The 22,575-nt window shown below is 27.4% G+C and overlaps 2 protein-coding genes across 2 annotated transcripts; one reads left to right on the forward strand and one right to left on the reverse strand.

Moving 5' to 3' along the window:
• The first annotated feature begins 9,161 nt into the window (after positions 1 to 9,161).
• cGlr1 (cGAS-like receptor 1) lies at positions 9,162 to 17,107 on the forward strand. Its single transcript, XM_018551342.1, has 9 exons — positions 9,162 to 9,206; positions 9,295 to 9,465; positions 10,390 to 10,475; positions 10,560 to 10,698; positions 11,383 to 11,526; positions 15,638 to 15,802; positions 16,089 to 16,169; positions 16,320 to 16,509; positions 17,016 to 17,107. The coding sequence occupies exons 1-9, from the start codon at positions 9,162 to 9,164 to the stop codon at positions 17,105 to 17,107; spliced, it is 1,113 nt and encodes a 370-aa protein (XP_018406844.1).
• Positions 17,108 to 18,096: 989 nt separating this feature from the next.
• On the reverse strand, positions 18,097 to 21,804 carry LOC108782965 (uncharacterized). The gene is made up of 4 exons (XM_018551368.1): positions 21,710 to 21,804; positions 20,807 to 21,086; positions 18,801 to 18,967; positions 18,097 to 18,713 (listed from the first exon to the last, which is right to left on the reverse strand). Exons 2-4 carry the CDS (start codon positions 21,012 to 21,014, stop codon positions 18,126 to 18,128), a joined length of 963 nt encoding a protein of 320 aa, XP_018406870.1. The 5' UTR covers positions 21,015 to 21,086; positions 21,710 to 21,804; the 3' UTR covers positions 18,097 to 18,125.
• Between the last annotated feature and the right edge of the window lie 771 nt (positions 21,805 to 22,575).

Consider the following 22,575-nt stretch of genomic DNA (forward strand, 5'->3'; position numbering starts at 1 on the left):
TTGAAATTTCTCTGCCTTTTTTAAAAGTCAAATTTCATCATATATATATATTATGTATTAAATTTTACTATTAATTAAAAAAATTTGTTTATTGCACATTTTTATTCAGCTGGTTCTATAATGCATTAGTTGCACCGCAGCGTTACAAGTTTAATGCTCTAATAGTAAGTTATCTTGACTATGATTGGTCCACAATGCTTGCGATACTACTATGCAATTAATGTAGAACCAATTTTAGGATGCAGCTACAATAAAAGGTGTAAGGAATTAAGTTCCAGATATAATGCGAAAGAATAGCGATAGGAATAATATGATTTCATGTATCAGTAAACTGTGTATTCTGATATATCTGATTTCTAATAGGTTGAATTCCTATCTTTCCGTTACCGCTATTCTTTCGCACTGTGTCTGGGGCTTTAAGAATAAGGAATAAGAAATTTCAACCTATCAGAAATCAGTGTATTTCAGTGTATCCAATTTCTGAAACCCGTTATTCCTTATTCCTTTTATTGTGGCTGCAATCTTAGACGTGTTACTACAAGCCATCTGTGTGAAGTTTATTCACTGATAACAGTTACGTCCAGCAGGCTCAACTGTTGCGGAGTGGATTTATAAGCGCTTGCTGTTATTGAATGATCTAGATCTAGAAGAATATACCAATAGCAGCAAGCGCTCACGGATCCACTCCGCACATTTAAGCCTGCTAAATGCGACCAATGACTAATTCAGTTACTACACGTATATAAAAGCAGAAAAGTTGACTAGCACTCACTATAACGCAGTCTGATTCAATATCTAACATCGTAACTTTATTTGTATCATAGCTTTGCAGAAAGTAATCAGTAAAACAAAATAATTATTAATAAAAAAGGTATAGCAGTTCTGATATTACAATAATTTAAATTATTGGAGAACGTATTGCATAGTCCTTGTGAATATCGCTGTATAAATTCGTGCAGTAGTGTTGTTATTTGTAGTTTCTGCATATTTTATTTGGTAAGTGCAGTAATAAACACACAGTTACAGTAGGTTCGTTTAGATATAGAGTACAGAATTTAATGTATTATTGATAATATATATAATTCAAACAAATCGGAAGTGAATCGGTATAAAATAGTGTATTTTTTTTAAAAGAATTTTTATATAGTTTTTTAATACAAATTTTTTGCTTTGCAATTTTTAAAGTAGAATCATTACAAAATTCAATAAATTACAAAATAAACTTTGCAGTTAATTTGATGTTATTTAAATATCACAATATTAAATATTGTAAAATATTCACCCTCTTTGTTAATAATTAGTATATTTTACGAAAAATATTTCAATTTTTATATCAGAATAAAGTATAGATTATATTAGACAAAAGAATTAAATTATTTCTTAATTATTTATTTATCTTCTAATAAAGATTATATCTTTAAAAAAAGATGAATTAAATTAATTTCTCTTTATATTTAGACATTATATATCGAACAGCAAAAGAATTAATTAAAAAATTTTATTTATATAGAAAGATAAAACATGAAAAATTTTCTTTTATTATTAGTTTTTTTTTTCCAATATTTATGCATTTATTATAAGAACTATATTCTACATATTTATTATAAGAAGCATAAAAAAATCGGTGAGCATAAATAAATTTTTTATCAATTTAATAGAATTAATAAAAACACAGTATCTTCTAACATAAAATTTAATGATTTGCTTTTTTTAAACACCGTTTGATTAATACTTATAATTAATTTGAATCTTTTACATTAAACTATAAACAAAGAGCATACAACCACAGCGCTAGTTATAATGAGCGAATGTTCTTTATTCAAAATAAACGTTAAATTTGTCTAAACGTTTCGGTCTATTTTAGACTATCATCAATAAAAATCATTACAATTAAAGATATTCCAAAATCATACAATCATCGCAAGAGTACAATTACACAATCCGCCGTCCTCGCATTTTTTAAACAATACAAAAGGATTGCCAATTTCAATCGACGAAAGAAACAAGCACGTAATAACATTTTATTATAAAAAAATGCGAGGACGGCGGATTGTGTAATTGTACTCTTGCGATAATTGTATGACTTTAGAATATTTTTAATTGTAATGATTATTACTGATGATGGTCTAAAATAAACCGAAACATCTAGACAAATTTAACGTTTATTTTGAATAAAGAACATTCGCTCATTATAAAACTAGCGCTATGGCTGCAGTATGCTCTTTGTTTTGTTTTTATTTTATATTCTAACATAAAACATACTTATATTATTTTACTTATAATAAATATTTATTTGTAATAAATATTGTCTATTCTTAAAATTAATAGCTGATATTATAAAACTTTTTTAAGAAAATTCTATAAATGCACTTTGTTAAATATATTTATAAATATTTTTCGTTGACACGTCTATATTACGTACGAGGAAATTATATAAATTTTTTTATATATATAAAAATCGGAATATTCGTAAGAATTAGTCCAAGGTTCATAATGGTTGTTACGTACTATATCTCTTATCTAATACTAAACTTAATAAAGTGATTACAAATCCATAGTTATTGATATACCGTGCAAATGACGATTGAAGAAAATTTTAGAAAATATCTTTTTTACTCTATCTTTTTTTTTTACGGCTATTCATATTGTATAATGCATGAATTCTGAGAAACGGAAGAGTTAAAAATCCATATCAATAAGTGCAATCTTGAGAACAAGTATAAATATAATATTTAAGTTGAATATTCTTTACATCCATCATATATTAGGTATTTGTTTTATCACTTAATGTTTTATTGCAAGTAACAGTATTTATCATAATTATTTATCATAAATGTTAATAGAATTTAATACATGTATAATAAAAAGATTAATTTAACTAAAAGTATCAAAAGTAGCGAGTTTTTAGTTCACAAAATATTACACTTTAAGAGAGAAATTATCTTCATTGCATATAGGATAATAAAAAATTCTTTTATCCTTATTTATATTTTAATAATAAATATTGCGCAGCGGTGATACATTATAATACAAAACTGCTAATTACGAGTAAAAGAAAGTGCGGATAAAAAGAAATGTGTCTAAACAGCAGAAATCACTTGATATCGATTATTACAATATATTGTATTACTCGCTTTTCGTTTTCATCAGCATTTTCATAAACAGATAGCATGACGATATTAGTGAGTTCTATAAATAAACAGGATTGGGTAAAATAATTTTTTTATTTTAATTAGATTAAGTTAAAGTTAACAGCTTTAAAAATTTAATTTAAGATACAATTTAAAATTGTAGATTAAGGTACAAGTTAATCCATATTAAAATTAATTAAATTAGAAGTTAAGAAGCTGATAAAAAAAATTAGATGTGCAAAATAGTTCTGAGCTTTTCTGCAAAATTCAATTTTTATTTAAAAACAAACAAAAAGATATTAATCAATGAAATATTCCCCGTTTGCATCAATGACTTTTTACCATCTTGCGGATTTCTTGTTGATAAAAGTTTACCGCCTTCGAGGCGATGAAGTCATCAATGCATTTTCGTATTTCTGTAAGTGTCACGAAATGTAATCGAAAGGCTGTCTGTGCTATACACCGCGTGCAGAAGTTCTCAGCCTAATGCAAAGATATGGTCCTCGGTATCGATCATGAAACTTTTTCTCTAGGATGAAAAGTGAAAAGCGAAAAATATCTCCATTAATTTCAACGATAAAAATTTTCACTTTTCATTTTCCATATCCTAGAGACCTAGAGAAAAAGTTCAGATCAATACCCTGAGTCACTTTTGCGACATGTGGTCGAACATTGTTATGAAGCAGGATCACTTTATGACGTCCTGGGTATCGATCATGTAACTTTTTCCCTAGAATGAAAACGTAAAAAATGAAAATTTTTTATATGTGTGTGTATATGTATGTTCATACATACATTTATAACAGTTTTCACTTTTCACGTTTCCGCTCTCTGGAGAAAAAGTTACATGATTGATATCCTGGCCAGTAAATGGCTTCTTTTCTTTTAACGCATCGCTATAATTGATTAATTGTTCTTGATGACGTGTGTCTGCCGTGATTGTTTCACCCAGCTGTGATGACTCATAATACAACATATACCTTTCCAATCCCACCAGATGCAGAGCAAAATCTTCTTAGTATGGATATTTGACTTTGGCGTCGATGTCTAAGATTGACCAGGTCAACCCATGATTTTTTACGCTTCGGGTTATCATAAAGAATCCACTTTTCATGGTCTGTAATGATTTTGGACAAAAAATCTTTCTTCTGGAACTTTGAAACCAAACTGAGTGCGGTGTCACGCCGTCGATTTTTATTGTCTTCGGACAGATGCGGGCATCTGCCTTTCTTCTGAACTTTTCCCATGCCTAGGCCCATATGCCTATGATCCGATCCTGATGATTAACGCCAAGCTACTCTGGGTTATGTTCAGATTTCCACCTTAGTGCTATCCAAATATCATTCTATCCTTACTGTTTACCGAATGTTAAACAAGGATGACATGACATTCGGGAAGCACTCAGGCGAGAATCTGAACACGCCTCTGCAAGCTCTTTTTACGAGTCCTTTTCAGTTTGCGCAAAGTGTATATCCAACAATGCTTGCAATTCGTCTGTTTCAATTTTTTGAGAGCGTCCAGTACGCGGTTTATCTTCAAGACTAAAATCTCCTTGGCGAAATTTTTAATTTATACCATTTTGTACAACGTAGCATGACTTACAGCATTCTCTCCATATCACAAGCAGCACAATAAATCATTTCAATGGCTTCAGCAACATTTTTCTTCAGATGAAACGCGAAGTGGATATAAACTCGAATATGCTATTTTGTTATTGCCATCGTGAACTCTACTGATTTTTAAGATTATGTGCATTAAACGCTAAACCGCATAATTTTAAAATGTAAAATGTCAACGCTTTAAAACCGCAAAAAGACGGGAAAATAAATAAAATTTAAATTGTGGTTTCGATTGTATGAAATTTAAGCTCAGAACTTTTGTGCTCATCTATTATAATAAAAAGTTAAAAGTTGAATTTATTTTATTTCATTAAGAAAAGAACAGTTTTATAGTAAAATAGTACAATTGTATGAATTTTGTGGATAATTTTCTTGATCATTCTTCTAACAAAAATGGGCAATTTTTTTTGTAAATTCAAAAGTGCCATCTTCCTAAACTTGCCGATCGTATGCATTGGATGCGTTGGATGCATTTCACTTTAACGCTCGCGAGCATCATTTTATCTTTGTTTAATATTGGAAAACGATAAAGATATGAAATGATGTTCGCGAACGTTGCAAACGTTAAATGGAACGCATCAATTGAATACATCGTGGCAACAACAAAAAAACTTTGCTTTTTTTCGTGTAGGATATCGTCAAAAGTGAGCAGTTGCGGTTACGACGCCTTTACTTATGGCATGATTAAAGCTACAACGTGAAGGAATAGCGATAGAAAAATAAAGAATAATAGATTTTGATCTATCAGGATATATCGGAATATATGCACAATCTCTGATAGATTATTGAAATCTATATTATTTCTATCACATTATCGTTATTCCTTTTTTCGTATGTAATTAACTTTTTAACTTATTAACACTATTCAATCCTGATAATATGTATACTAAAGCGCGTAAGGAATGAAAACGTCTCAAAAATGCTTTCAATTAAATATAATAATTATATCAAACGTAAATGTAATTAAAATTGCACATTAGTTATAATTAAATCGCTTAATGTATTGAGTTTTCTCGATAATTTGTATTACGGAAAGTTTAAACTTTAATATAAGTTATAAGTCTTTCACATACTTATCTAATATAATAGGGAAGAATGGTCTAAATCGGACTTATTTGCAGTTTTTGTTCTCTATAAGGCGTAAATAAAATCCGATCATAAAACCAATGGTGCCGTTCGAAAGATCATTTAATTTCCTTCAGATCATTTTGATTATTATCTCTTACCTTACCTATATCGAACTATAATAGAAAATGTAAAAATGCATTTTTCCGTCCGATTTGAAATTATGAGTTTCAAATCAGACCTCTCCTATTTTTATGGACTTTTAGATAGAATTTTAAAATATTTTAATTAATTTTTATTAGTATTGAATAAAAACGAGCAATTTAAGACTCAAAGATAAAAATACAGTTTATATTATTAGAATTAAAATCAATAAAAAATTCCATCAATATCTGAATCTGATGACACATGATATTTTATTGATTTAGTATTCCAATTAGATTAGATCTGATCGGTCAATCACTAGTACTACAACCAGGTTATGGCGAACCTTCTTTCTTCAATGAATTAACTGGCTTACTCGTCTTTTTAGTGTTTTTTGTATCTATAGGTTCGATTTGGATACTCAAAGAGACACGGGAATTCTTTTGAATGATTGGAACAAATTTTACAATAAACCGCTCTTGATATTTTTGAATTCTACACTCTTTAATTATCTTAAATCAATCACCGTTCAAATTTTTAACATCTTTTAAATAATGATTTAAAAGGATTTTCTTTTTTAAAAAAATTTTCGCATGATAGCCGAAAATACATATTTGCGTCTATTCTATGAATGTTATGACAGAGTACTGCCAAACTTCCGTCACATGTTCGGTGTCTTAATAAGGACTTTACATTATAAATAGTATGCAAATCTGCTTAACCGTATTTATTTAAAAATTGTCAATGAAATAAAAAGGCAATTCAGAGTCAATATTATATGTGTGAACTAATAAACCATTTAATATATTATAAATTAAAATAAAATAAAAATAAACTATAAAATTCACACTATAAATGCGCACGCAAACAAAAGTCAAACCATAACGTTTCGGCTGCATATTCGAACCATCCTCAGATGTACATATAAATATTAATTAACGCAGTAAAACATCTTTAGTTAACGCAGAAAAAACAAGAATAAAACTATGATGGAATTTATAAAAGCCATCACATTTATTTTAGATTCAACTTATTTTACTTTTGACAATATCATTTATAAACAAAATTTTGGGACATTGATGGGCTCTCCGTTGTCTCCCATCGTTGCAAATTTGGTTATGCAAAGACTAGAAAGAACTGCCTTGATGTTGTATAAAGACAACGTTCTCTTTTATTTTCGATATGTTGACGACTCGTGTGCGGCTGTCCGAGGTTCTGAGATTGATTCTTTTTTTAAGACTTTCAATTCTTTTCATCCACGGTTACAATTTACGTTAGAAATCGGAACAAATTCTTTAAATTTTCTTGACATTTCGATCATTATCAAAGACAATAACTTATTTTTCGATTGGTACCATGCAAAAACCCACTTTTTCGGGTAGATTTCTCAATTTTTATTCAAACCATCCATTATCACAAAAGAAAAGTATAATCATTGGTTTAGTAGACAGAGCGTTAATATTATCACATCCAATGTTCCATAGTAATAATTTAATATTTATTATAAGAATTTTAATTGAAAACGATTATCCTCTAAAATTAATTTTTGATTGTATCAATGACAGGATCAAGAACATTGCACACGATAGTTCAAATAATAACAATGGTTTAAATGACAATAATAAGGGAGAATCATTGGAGCTTCCTTCATGGTTTATAGTACCATATGTACCGAGACTTACAGATAAATTCAAACAATTTAACAGAAACAATATCAAGATGGCATATTATAGTTCTAATAAGCTAAGAAAATATATTAGAGTACATAAAGATCCACTTGATTATCTGTCTAAGACTAATGTGGTATATAAGATAAATTGTAACGACTGCGATGCGTCTTATGTGGGACAAACAGGAAGGAAATTAAAAACACGAATTGCAGAACACCGTAATCACATTAGATGGAATACGAGCTCTAAATCGGTGATAACAGATCACAGATTGAAAAAAACAGCAAAACAGTCTTAACCTACAAACAGACACATTAGATCTACATGAAGCATATATTCCTATTATAAACAAGATATGACTTTGCATTACCAAAATTTTAAACATTTATAGTTTTGTACATCGAGTTAGTTGGACGGTTATAAAAGTTTTATATTTCGGACGACTTGCATTTGCAATGTGTTAACAAAATAATGATTTTGATCGTCACCGAATTTTAATAAATGACTCTTTTAACGACATAGATTACTCGAGGGTGAGTTTTTTGTCAGAGGGACAATTGCTTGTCACATTATTTTATTAATATAACGTTAATTTTCTGTCCTCATTAGTACCACAGGGATACATCACAAACGATCTTCCAATCGCTTGATGAGCTAAATTGTTCTCTCTGTGGAAATACTCAACGTTTTAGAACATAACACTCCATCATAGTTTTATTCTTGTTTTTTCTGCGTTAACTAAAGATGTTTTACTGCGTTAATTAATATTTATATGTACATCTGAGGATGGCTCGAATATGCAGCCAAAACGTTATGGTTTGACTTTTATTTGCGTGCGCATTTATAGTGTGAATTTTAGTATATTTTTATTTTATTTTAATTTATAATATATTAAATGGTTTATTAGTTCACACATATAATATTGACTCTTAATTGCCTTTTTATTTCATTGACAATTTTTAATACTAAGAGTCCTGTATATTCGTTCTATTTTAAATTTACGTATTTATTTAAATTAAAAATCCAATTTGGATTACGGTCTAATTTAGGATATTCTAAAATATAAGTATTTTACGACAAAAAATGTTTCTTATACAATTTTGTTATTACAGAGATTTACAAAAGACAAAAATTTGTTAATATCCAAAAGATTTAAATTTTTCTTGAATACCCCGGCAAAAGAGAAAGAGGCGAGTACTGCAATTTTATTTCGAAATTTTATTTTACTTTTATTCAAAATCTAATTTTTAAATTTATTTTAAATCTAAATTATAATACTTTCTAATTTTATTTAAAATATAAACAAATTTATATTTTTTGTATTTTATATAGAGAGATTTTATATAATTGTACATTTAATTCTATTGTATTACTTGTAACAATGGTTGTATAACATAAATATAATTTTAAACTAATTTTAAATTTTGTAAATTCAGCAAATTGTGCATACGATGATGATGCAAGTTGAAAATATTAACAAGTTTCTATCCGATGATACCGTATTCAATTTAATAAACAGTAGATTCATAAGTATGAATCCTGATGACGTAAAGTGTAATAATGTGCACTTGGAAAAGGTATCATAAAAATCTTTCCATTAAAACTATATCTTAAATTACTATATCCTAAACGTTGATTTCTTGTACATTGTAACATATCCTGCAGATTTTTAACAAATTATTAGACGTTATGCGAAAGCAATGTCCGCTGTTTGATAAAACATTTCAAAAAATTGAGTGGGCTGGTAGTTATTATAAAGGAACTCGAGTTGGACAGCCTGAAGAATATGATTTAAATTTTGTGATCGATTTGCCCTTCAAAGAAAAAGATCTAGAGGTAATATTATTTTTTAAATTAATTATGCATATTATTGAAGATTTAAGTTTGAGAGAGAGAGAGAAGATATTATCAATTATTATTTATGTGAAAAATTCTTCTTTAGATCTTTGATTTAATTTGATGTAAAGTTATTACTTTTCAGTTGTATCAATTTGTATATTATTTAACATAGTATTAATTAACTTTTTAAATTTAAATTTTGGATAAAGGAGAATAAAGGAAACTACTCGAACATAAAGGCAAAGTTAAATAAAGCTGACAATTATTTATCAATTATTAGAAGTCTTTATTCAAAAGATACTCCAGTTATTTAGCTTTAAATTATAAAATAATTTACATTAATTTATCAGTAATATTTATATTATTAATATCTACTATAATTTAAAAAAAACAATGCCCTTTCATAATTATCTGCTGTTACACGAGACAGTGCCAAATTGATTTTGTTCTAAAATTATGGTTTTATTATATATTAATAATATTAAAATGTTAATTATATTGTAGTTTAAAGCCAATATCTTATAAATTTCTATAACTCATGAATATATATTTCTTAATTTTATTTAATTTAATTTGCTGCAATAGTATATCGTTTGCGGTTATTGTTCGCAACCCCGTGTTTGCAATTCCCTACCCTTTCCTATATAGATATTATTATCCTTATATATGTACATATTTAAAAAATTTTAACATAAATTTAAAGTATATAAAATAATAAAATATAGATATATATGTATAATGAAAATGAATATATATATATGATATAATAGGTAAAATATATAACATATGAATATTTTCTTATTTATTCTCAATGCAGTTTTCTATGATGAGATATATCTCATCATACGCACAAATAAATATTAATATTATACATATATATAATTAATACTTAAACTAAAATATTGATTGTATGTATTTCAGTTTAGCACAGATCGACCCGGGTTTACTAAAATACGCGTTGTTAGAAAAGACAGATTAAATATGGATCCGGATTCGGAAGCATATAAGTATAAATATATTATATTTAATAGAACACTATTTTCAATATAATTTATGAAATGAAAGAAATAAAAGGTCAATTTTTTGTTTAGAAAATTAAAGTCCTTCATTGACGAGGAATCATATCTAAACCAAGAAGAATTCCGTGGATGGATAGAGGGAATTTTCAGTAAAGTGACCAGAACTACTAATGGAAATAATGGAATTTTAATTGATGGTTATTCATCAGCAGTAAGTAAAAAAAAAATTATAGTTTGAGCATAGTTATTGGTAGTTTAGCAATAAAATCGATCAAAATTTAAATTAATATCAATTTATACTAAGCATATATTTTAGAAGCTTGATATACATTATACATATATGTATGTATATGCAATACTATTATAAAAAATGATAATTGAATTATATATACGCGCGAAATCTGTTATTTCACCCCATCATTAAAATATTAACATTTATATATATGTATGTATAACATAAAAGAGCATAGAAAGAAGCCAGCGTCAGTTCTTAGTGCGAATTTATAACAACTAAAGTTTTGTTTATCTCTAAAAGTACATAGTGATCTTTAACATAAATATAAACGTGTGTTTCGGCCTTAATAATATTTTGTTATTATTAAATTATATATATTCAATTATTAAATTATATTAATTTTTGTTCTGTACTTTATTTTTCTATGTTCTAAAATCTAACTGAAAATGATGAAAAATGTTTAGGATTTAGGATACTAGTAAATGATGATGTAATTTTTATTGATGTCGAGAATTATAATAAACCAGCAAATTATTTTTGATACATTTGGTTATTGTCATGCAATATATAGATATATATTATATCGTGGATCATAAAATAAGGAAGCTAAAACTAGTATACTTATTGTAACTAAAATCGCATATCTTTTCTGTGTATTAGATAAAGATACATAAATCAGGACCAGCGTTTACACTAAAATTCCCACTTCCTGAAGGAAGAACCATCAACATCGATATAGTTCCTGTTTTAGCTTTTTCGGTTTCTACTTTGCCACCAAAGTGTTCAAAATACAACGTATTACAAGTACGTAATAAAAAAATTATAATATCAGACTGAAGCAAAACACTCTGGTGGAAAAATTTGTCTGTAATCAAAATGTGTCAGAGAATTCGTTAATTTTCGACAAAACACATTATCCGAAATAAGCGAGAAGAGTCGTTTTGTCGGAAAAGAAAATTCGAAATTTTTTTAACATATGTTTCCGTAAATTTTAACAATACTAAATATGTTAGAAAAAGTTGCATTTGCTGGAAAAGAGTACTCAAAATTAATTCTTAAACAAACCCACCTTTACAATTGGATAAATTCCTGTATAAAGTATCCCTAATTTCACCAAAAAAATGCAGACATTGTACCAAAAAAGTATATGTGTTTGTATTAAAGTTGGGTAATTTCTAATAAATTCGTTTTATTTAAATTTCTATATATTTGGGGAAAAACAACAAAAACCTGAATTTGTTTTATTTTGTCCAAAGCTTTAAGCTAATATTGGAAGAATTTAAAAAAAAATTTTACGAGGAGTGTTAAGTGTTAACTTTTATTAATTAAAGGAATTTCAATCTGGTAATTTGTAGATAAAAAAACAAATATATCTGAAATTGTCCAAACAAAAATTTTGTTCCAGTATATTATAAAGTTTTGTTTAAAGGAATTGTGCTGCAGAGAATTTTTAAAACAAAATGGATAAACACAATATATCTAAAATTGTCCGAATGAAAAATTTGTCCGAAATTGTTTATTTATGCTGTTTGACAGATTTTTTTTCAAAATTCTGACAATTTTTTGAATAAATGTTCTATATATTTTTAGATAATTTATCCAAAAATTTCCGATGGCCAAGTTTTCCGGAATTTTTCAGAAATTTCCTTACAAATTCGAACAGTGGGAAGAAACGGAAAGGAAAGGGATGGGTGGGGGAGAGAGAGAGAGAGAGAGAGACATTTGTACATTTATAAAATATAGGTATAGATAAAATAAAAGATACTTTCCATCAAATTTCAACAAAACTAAATTTGTCAGAATTTGTCTTTTTTTATATTTTTCGGATAAACTTGACAAATTTATTTTTCTACCAGAGAAGATTTATCGTACACATGTATATTTATTTATTTATTTATTATGAATAATAAAAATTATAGCTAAATTTCGCTCCTTTTATGCAATGCAAAGTATAAAGAAACGACGGTCTAAATCGAGCGATAATAAAGATTTTTTATATAAAATGAGTTTATATATTACACAGTCAGTCATAATAATAAAAATAAAATACATATATATATATTAGGGTGGCTCAAAAAAAATTTTTACGCGGCCGCCTCCCAGAATTGTAAAAGATGCAAGAAAAAGAGACCCGTATTTTTTCTTTTTTTAATCGGCTAATATTTGTTGGTGCCGCCGAGTCTCTGAAGTTTCCCATATATTCTATATGGGAAAAAAACACATTTTCGTAGATTCGATAAAAAATTGTTAAAAATGTCTGGTTTTTTAATCTGCAAACGATATTTCTCTTGAGAAATGTTCGAAATATAAGATTCTGGCAATTATTTATTAAAAAAAAATTATGTTAACTATGTTTTACAGTGCCGCAGAGAACAAAACGCATGCAAAAATCGCACTTTTATGTTTAAAAGTATTTCTAGTAATTTTCTCGCTGATTCTCGCACATAGATTTTTCTTTTTTTACCGACAAATGAATTGTTACTAATGATTTCTTGTATTTTATAATTGTTTAAACAAATTATTGTTGTTACATTTATTTATTCTTTCATAACTGAGCTATAAATTCGCAGTTTTTTCTGAATTTATTTTAAACTTGTTACTCAGGAGTTTTTGAGGTCGCTGATTTCGAATCCGATATCAGTTTTTCAAAATTCAAAATGGCGGATCGAATATATGGCGGAAGAATTTTTCAAAAACTGCTCAGATTCATTTGAAACTTGTTATGGGGAGGTTTTTCTGGGTCACTGATTACGAATCTGATGTCAGTTTCTAAAATTTTTCCAATAGCGGATCCAATACAGTGTGAATTTTATAAAATATTATATTTAGTTAAATATTAATAGAATAAAATATTAAAAAAAATGTTATTCGTAATATGTTCCTGACTTTCTGAACGTTCATTTGAACGAAATTTTTTCTCATTTATCATAAATTACTCTTATTATAAAAAAAAAAACAAAGCAGATATTAATTCTCATTAATTAATTAATCTATTGTTCGATGGAAGGCAATATTCAAGAACAATATTAAATTTTATATACCTATGAGTTTTTAAAATTTTACTCGTTGATAGAATAACGTTTGCGTTAACGTATAGGAAACAATTTGGAAATTTTGTTTAAAAAAATGTTTTTACAAGTATATTTACTAGAGAACTATTTTAACTTAAGTTTATAGAGTGATATGTGTAATATATATTTCTGGAATTGTAGAATTGTAATAAATTAATTGTAATAATGAAATGTAACAAACGTTTATTATTCCTCAACGTATATTTTTAAGTAATACTTAAACTAAACATAAAATTGATAGAAATACTTTTAAATATAAAAGTTCTTTTTCTGCAAGTATTTTATTTTGCGGTCCTGTAAAACATAGTTAACGTAATTCTTTTAATAAATATTTGTTAGGATCTCATATTTTCAACATTTCTCAAGAGAAATATTGTTTGCACATAAAAAAAACAGACATTTCTAACGATTCTTTTTATCAAATCTACGAAAATGTGTTTTTTCCTCATATAGAATACATGGGAAACTTCAGAGGCTCGGCGGCACCATTAAATATCAACCGATTAAAAAAAGAAAAAATACGCGTCTCTTTTTTTTACATCTTTTTCAATTCTGGGGGGCGGCAGCATGAAAATTCTAAAAAATTTATTTTTCTGCATATTTTTGGGCCACCCTAATTATATATATATATAAAGAATATAAGTATAAAATCGAATGTTTCGGAACTCATAGATCCTTCTTCAGCGATTCTTGAAGATGTTACAAAGTCATCTCCACGATTTTTATCATCATGACTTACTGTAATATATAAAAAATTAATTACAAAATTTAATTTCAAACATGTAATATATAATTTCATTTTATATAAAAAATCCTTATTACCGCTCAATTTAGACCATTGTTTCTTTATAATAAAAATGTATACTATTTGTAAAAGTAACTTTTTAATATAGTTTAAAAAAATAAATGGAGATTTACATAGGGGAGCCGTTTTCCAATGACCTTGAATTATCTCCGAGAGAAAGAGAGAGACTTTAAACGTCACTCATTGTCCATTAAAAATTATATTAACAAAATAAGTTTAAGAAATAAAACGTCTCTTTTTCTAATATTATATACCCTGCTTAAAATTTTCTATAAAAAACTATAGGAACATATAGAGTTTGTATAGGTATTTATAGTTTTTAATAGTTTCTATAGTAGCGCACGAGAGCGACTATAGAAGCTCTATAGTTATCAATAAGATTCTATGAGTATAATAATAGAAAACTATTGCGGATTGGGATTTACCGATTCAAAACGCTCATTAAAAACTATAGAATTTTCTTAATAGTTTTCTATAGAAAATTTTAAAGCAGGGTAGTATAAAACAAACATGCTCCGTTTTAAACTTTTGCCTCAGAAACAAATATTTTCTTTAAAAACATTTTTTTATACATATAATTTTTTTTAAAGCAGAAAATTCATAATTTTATATCTTTATGCTAATAAAATCCACTCCACATCTTTCTCCTACATAGAACCACATGCAAAACAAAGTCCTCCTCACCTTCTCTCTATTTAGAGACATACTTTTCTCGTGAGGTCTATACTGCTGTATTATTTTTCCTAAAAAATCGTGTGCTCTTAGACAAGGCGGAAGTGGAGTGGATTTTGCTTTACGTAAAAAATTGTAAAATATACAATATATTTTAAAGTAGAAAACGTTCGTTTTTCATTAATCTTTTTTATTAAAATATTTAAATTTAATAATTAACCCTTGTTCAAATTATCAATTGTTTTTGTTAAATTCGATGTACTTACTTTAACATATTATTTAAAACAGAACTTAATTGAGCAAAATTAATCATTTACAGCAATTGAATAATTAAATAGCATGTTTCTAATCGCTTCTTATTTTATAGTCTGCTCCATATAGACATTGGTCTGCAGTTCCAAAACCATTAGATAACGATAAAGGTGATAATTTACAATATCGCTATTGGCGATTATGTTTTTACGAGTTTGAGAAAGACATGCTTATTAGCCATGATTATGGGCGTATGAAACCTGTAATACGACAATTGAAGGTACAAACATCGAGGAATAATAAATATCAATTTATGTATAATATAGTACGAATAAACTTTTAGTTTATCTTTCGTACTTAACATTGCAATTATCCTCTGTATAATTAATTGATCATCTCTTCTTATTTTGATCTTTTTCAATGAATTGAGGCACATTTTACTTTTTAGTTTATTTGTAGCATTAGTTTTTATTTTATTTTATTATAATAACTTATTTTATATCTCTCATTTATATTTTACATAGTTGTGTTTATATATAATGTATATAATGTATATTCTTTATTAGAAACTTAGAGATACTCAAAAATGGAAAAGTGTCGCAAGTTACTATCTCGAAACATTATGTTACCATGAAAAAGAAATGTTTCATAATACAAATACTTCTAACAAAAAATCATATACATTCTTATTCTTCACGGTAACGTATTGTTAAAATACAACTTTTTTTCTTTTATTATATAAGGTAATAATGAAATAACAACGATATATTTATAAATGTTAAAAAATATATTTGTAGATGTTAAGAAAACTTCGCGATGCTTTTTACAATGGGAAAATAGAATTTTATTGGGATGACGATTACAATTTGTTAGGAAAAATTAAACCTATGGAAATGAAAAATATGGAAAACAGATTAAATAATATTTTAAAACATATAAAAAAAAAAGCCATCGAAAAAGATCGGTATGCGATAGCTACATATGTTTGTGAGTATCTTATAAATTTTCTTCACGCTTCGCGAATAGATATGAATTGATACATACATATAAGTATGTGATTAACCTTTGGCTGGCACCGTGGAGTACTAGACGCCTCAGCGTATTTCAACTCTCTAAATTAAAGAAAACAAGCTCTCCTGTTGGATATCATACCGTCATACGCAGTGTGAATCCTACATAAGATCCTTTATTGTTAGAAAATGGGATTTGTAGTGCTGTCTGTTAAAATTAAATTTCACTAAAATAACCTTTGGCACTTGTTAAAATAACATTTCAAGAATATCCTAAATTTTTATCAAGTCAAAATATCAAACAGCTTACTCGCGATAAGCGATTTTATGAATGAGGTATTAGACGCTCCACAGCTATGCGATTCTAGAGAAGTGTGCCAGCTAAGGGTTAATGAGAAAATTAGCCATTTTTTGCTTATAACACATATTAAAATAAAAAATTAATATCATGATATTATATTTTATTTGAATTTTTAATTATAGTAAATGATCATGACTTAAACACTTTGAAAAATTCGGACTCTGTATCCAAACCGAAACCAGAACCTGAACTTGAAAATTGTAAGTATTACTAATAATTTTTTTCAATTGTCATGATTACGTTAATTTAGCATTATTTATTTCGCATTTCTAAAGAATAATACGTTAAAAATATATATACATTTTTTAATCGATAAAATAATTTCTTGCATAAATATTTATAATATTACATTTATTTTTAACATTTTTCATTTATTTTTAAGTCTATATAAAAAAAACTTAAATAAGCTTTTTCCAAATCTGTAAGTAAACAGAAAAATAAGCTATTTGCAACTTACAGAGTAGTTATATAAGTGTTGCAAAAGGTAAAAGAGATATTAAAATTTGCACATATACTATTTATATTATATATAGATACATTATAGATACTATTTATATTAAAAAGCATGCTTCGTTGAATTAGATCGTGTGTTGTTGCAAATGTTATATTTACAGATAAAATTAAATTACATCTATCTCTTAATTTTTATATGTAACATACATATAAAGAATATATGACAAATATAACGATTGATTTCTTTATATTATAAGAAATTTTTATCACTATATTTTTGTTATCACAAATCTATCATTCAGTTATGAACAAGTCTTTCATCTTTCTTCATCAATCAGTCATAATACTTATACATAGAATAGTAATTATTAAAGCCAATTAGACAGTACATTTCAATAAATTTTCTTAAATTCATATTTTAAGAAATAGAGATGTCTTTACAGATATAAATCCTAAAAATACGAATTTAAGTCAATTTAAGATTTTTTAAAATACATTTTCGTGATTAATAATTTACGTTTGTGCATGAAATTAAGGTACGTAATCCTTTATGCCATATTAGCATGTCGAATTCTGAGATAATGCCTTCTCACTTTTAATACAAGAGTATCAATATATATGAAGAAAGGAATATATTCAATATTATTTTAAGTTTCACACAGTTTTGCACCTTACTTTACGATAGTGACTTTCACACGTATTTATTTTACACTATATTTATCTTATTTTATACTATACTTTTTCATGCTGTTTGTCTGTTATTAATTAATGTATTGTTTTTATATTTTTTTGCAGTAAGTCAATGGAGTTGCGTGATTTTTTGACCAACCAAGAAAGAAATCAGCGATGTTATTAACGCAGCGTATCATAGCGAGACAATCTGCTTCGGCTGAATGATGATCTTCAAAGTGTGAACCGAACATATGTTCATAAATGGTAGGAAGTTTTAAGTTAATTGGCTCCTCACAGTTAAAATTCAATCTCTTCTTCAAGTTGTTTTTCTTGAATGGTCGCTGCATGAAGATATTTTTTGGCTTCGTCATTTGAGCCTCTGGTGTTTTTTCATTCGCTTTTTGTATAGGATACTTCGATGATTGGATTTCAATATCATTGTTATAATTATCTACTTTTTTATTTATGACTTTAGTATATTTATCGTCACACGGAAACATAGTTTGCGCAGAAGATGTCGCAATAATTTTGGATTCTTCCTCTCTCACCACGTCCATATTCAATGTGGAGAGTGAGTCATTATACTCATCATTCAACAAATCTTGAATTACTGTCGGTTCCACATTTCTTCTCTTATAGAAATAATCATTGAACATTTTCCATGTATCAATACAGAGGATTTCGTTACTAAATCTCTTTAATGGGGAAAAATAATGATTATATTATAAAATATAATAAAAAAGATCATGAAAGAGCTAACTATTATGTAAATTATTTATTACCTTATTAATACGTTTGAGTTCCTCTAAGAATATTGGATAATCAAATTTGTCGCCATTATGTGCTACAAAACAAATTGGCGATGTAAGACGTTGCAAAAAGGATATTATTAATTCATAAAGTTCATGTCCGAAAGGCTTTAGTAACTGCATATCCTCATTGTACAATTCTGCAAAATTATATAAAGTTAAAGTATTACAATAATGAATAAACAACCGGGATACTAATATCAATAAATAATAATAACTGTGGACCATTTACAATTTAATTTCTTATTTCGATTTTTGTACACATTAATTAATTTATAGCAAATTCGACACTTGCATTAAATTAGATTAGTACAAACTAAAAGCTACTATACTTGAAATTAGCAAAGTTAACTGTAAAAGCATTTAAATATTTTAAACAATTAAATATCCAATAATGATATATTGTCACATTATTTAATGGAGTAATCAAGTAACTATCCCTATTACTATGTTTATTTCTCTATTAATATGTTTTTGTATTTAAATAAGCTATAAAGAAAATTAGCACAAATAAATAAGAAAAAAAAGTATTTTCTTATTAAATTAAACTTAATATACCTCCCAGGTCAAGAACAAATTGAGCTTTATGCTAGTTGTTAGAAATATATATAAATTTATTATAATAATAACACCAGTATATATTTTTTTATTAAGTTAAATCATTAATGTAACAATATATCAAAAATAATATTTTATTTTTTACTCTTTTATTAAAGTATTATATTTTAAACATTTTTTTCAAAAGATATAAGGAATCTATGTGAATCCAGTAATATATGCAAAATTTTAAGCTTGTCCCTATTAGTGTGACCTATATTGAACCTGAGAATATTGTGTTACAAATACGTTGAAATAAATATAATTTGTTTGTTTGTATGTGTATAATATTAACTTGAACAATTAGCTCGCATTTAATGTTTTATAAAATTATTTGTTAAAATGAATCAAATGCAGATAGGGGTACAGATTGGAGACACATTAATAGGACCACTGCCACTTGAAGAACTCACTAATAAGAAGAAAAAGTTTTTATTTTTAACAAAAACATTATAAAGTATTAACATTCTTTAAAATTATAAAAACATTATAAAAGAAATAATTTAAAAAACGATATCGATTTCAATCAGATAAAATTAAAGCTACAATATTTAATAATTAATTTAGTAATAAGTAAATTGGCTTAGGGCCGATTGTTCCATCTTTCGGTAAAGTTTATCTGTTAGATAAATCTGACAATCCGCGCACATGATTGGGTAATCTTGCTACTTACTTAACACACAGGTAAACTTAAAGATATATTAATAGGTTTCTCTATATACAGGGTGTTTGGAATTTAAATGTCGAAACTTTAGGAGTATGTAAGGGATAAACTAAGAAAAAAAGTCCTGTAAAAATATACTCATTTTTGCTTCGTTTTGGTGAAAATCGCAAAAAAAACATAGTTATTTCGTTCTTAGACGTGAAGAAGTAGTATCTCATCCACCCTGATCATCTGATCTGATACCATTGGACTTCTTTATGTGAAGGGTTTTAAAGTAAGAAGTTTATTCAACAATTGAGAAATCAAATTGAAGCTGCAGTACACTAAATATCACCAGATCAGTGTTTGCAACACAAGCTGTTCATACTGATGATATGCTTGCATTTCTTCAAGAGATCAATATTTTAAACAATATCTACATTAAACAAGTGAATAAATAAAAAAGTACAAAAATGAAAACTATGCTTAGTCTTTTTTTGCGATTTTTTCCAAAATGAAGCAAAACCGAGCATATCTATAAAAGACTTGTTTTCTTAGTATATCAATTCTTTACATTCTCTCAAAGTTTTGACATTTAAATTCTGGACACTCTGTATATTATTTCATTGTCAAAGTTGATTATATTATGCTGTATTTAGATACTCTCTTTGTATAAAGTAGTCTTATTAATCTTAATAAAAAGTGTACTAGTGATTGAATTTGTCATAAACTAACTCACTTGTTATGTGCTGCACTTTTACTGGTATAACTTTTTGTGGATTAACTGGAAGTACCAGCTTATGTAAAACTCTTGGTGGAAAATTACTATTACATAGTGAGTCTTTGGAAACAGCAACTAGAGCAATTTCAGTAATTCTTGGCATGACATTCTCTTGAATCAGCCCGGTTGTTTCCAAATCAAAAAATACAAACGTTTGAACCTCCATGTTAACTTTCTTGTTTCTGTGTCAATGTTTTTCTTCTATATGCTACATCTTCATTATAATTGTATGATCTACCTGTATGCAACAATAATATATTAATAATATTAATTATAAAATCATGATAAGTATGACACATATATGAATAATTTAATTTTTCAAAACTTTATTTACACTTCACTACAGGATATCCAGTGAATACATTTTCATTAAAAACAAGACCCAAGTACTTCTTATCTAACATGCAATATTTCAACACTATGGAATCAAGTTTTCATGTAATTGTCTAAAATTTTAAAATCACGAGGTTTTTTCTGTGGCTGGATTCTTCCTTTCCTTTTTCTTTGTGTCTTATAATAACTACTTAATCCTTAAGCCTGACGGATTCAGGTTTCATCACGAAACCTATTAATCATGCGATTATTGGCCTTTACCAGAGATTTTATAATAACTACTTCGTTCTGAACATAGAAAATACAACCAAATACAACGAGATAAAATCATAAATGATCATAAAGATATTAGCAGAGAAATTAGAAAAATAGATTTGTGTGTGTGTAAAGTTTTAGCGACTACAAATACATTAATAGCAAATTTTATTATTCTATTCTTTGAAAGGCTCCCACACAACTACGAACTTAAAATTAAATTTCATATAAATTTGCAATATATAAATATAAAATTAATTTCATTTTTCTTACACGAAGAGATTTCACCTTTACATATGAATTCTTCTACTTTACATCTTTCGAGTTCGAGCATGTGATAATCCTGATACTCATTCTCTTCGGCTTCTCCAGTCTCCACCTTGTTTTAAGCTTAAAGCTGGCTTTTCATGCGACGCTCGACCACTATTTTCAGCGTCAAATTAGATCACGTGATAAAAATTGACGAATAGCAAGCGTCAATGCAGTGCAGTTGAAAACAGATTTTTTTTTAGTCGTGAAACCGCCCGCTATGCGGCGGTGGCAGCGACCAGTTTCACGCAGTTCACGCCAGTTCACGCTGCTTGCGAAAATTGGAACACGCTTGATTCGTTCGGCCGTCGGCGGGTTCGGCGTCGTGCGATCGACCCATAGACATGGTAAGTATAGACTGAGCATCATCCTTTGATAAGCGGTGATGCTTACGATGAGAGAGAGAAAAGATATTATGATGAGTTTCTCTCTCTTTTCAATGCCGGAGAGTGGGGAGCACTTCTCCTCATCCGCCGGCGCATCAGGTACGAGGATATTCGTGTTGATAACATAAAGATGAAGTGCATAAGATTTACAAAAATTATTGTCACTAGGAAAAAAGAGCTTTTGCTGGAATATATAAATGTAATAAGCCAGACATAGATCTGATATTAATTATATTCTGTCAAAATAATTATATAGAATGCTCAAGCATAATAAAATTGCACTTAGTAAACGATTTGAGTGTCTAAATAAATATTTGGGCAGTCCATATAATTATTTTTATCATAATCTATATGCATATGGAATCTATGTTCCATGAGTTTTCTCTATGTCCACATCCATTTTTGGAATGTTTGGTATTTTAAAATATGGACATGGAGATACGA

Source organism: Cyphomyrmex costatus, unplaced genomic scaffold, assembly GCF_001594065.2.
Source record: "Cyphomyrmex costatus isolate MS0001 unplaced genomic scaffold, Ccosl1.0 scaffold14, whole genome shotgun sequence".
Classification (NCBI taxonomy): domain Eukaryota; kingdom Metazoa; phylum Arthropoda; class Insecta; order Hymenoptera; family Formicidae; genus Cyphomyrmex; species Cyphomyrmex costatus.

Coding starts and splice junctions, on each gene's coding strand:
- cGlr1 (XM_018551342.1), top strand. CDS start 9,162: ATGAATCCTGATGACGTAAAGTGTAATAATGTGCACTTGGAAAAG. Junction 9,466..10,389: donor TCAAAGAAAAAGATCTAGAG/GTAATATTATTT, acceptor TATGTATTTCAG/TTTAGCACAGATCGACCCGG. Junction 10,699..11,382: donor TTGATGGTTATTCATCAGCA/GTAAGTAAAAAA, acceptor TCTGTGTATTAG/ATAAAGATACATAAATCAGG.
- LOC108782965 (XM_018551368.1), bottom strand. CDS start 21,014: ATGGAGGTTCAAACGTTTGTATTTTTTGATTTGGAAACAACCGGGCTG. Junction 18,968..20,806: donor AAAAGTGCAGCACATAACAA/GTGAGTTAGTTT, acceptor ATAATTTTGCAG/AATTGTACAATGAGGATATG. Junction 18,714..18,800: donor AACTCAAACGTATTAATAAG/GTAATAAATAAT, acceptor TCCCCATTAAAG/AGATTTAGTAACGAAATCCT.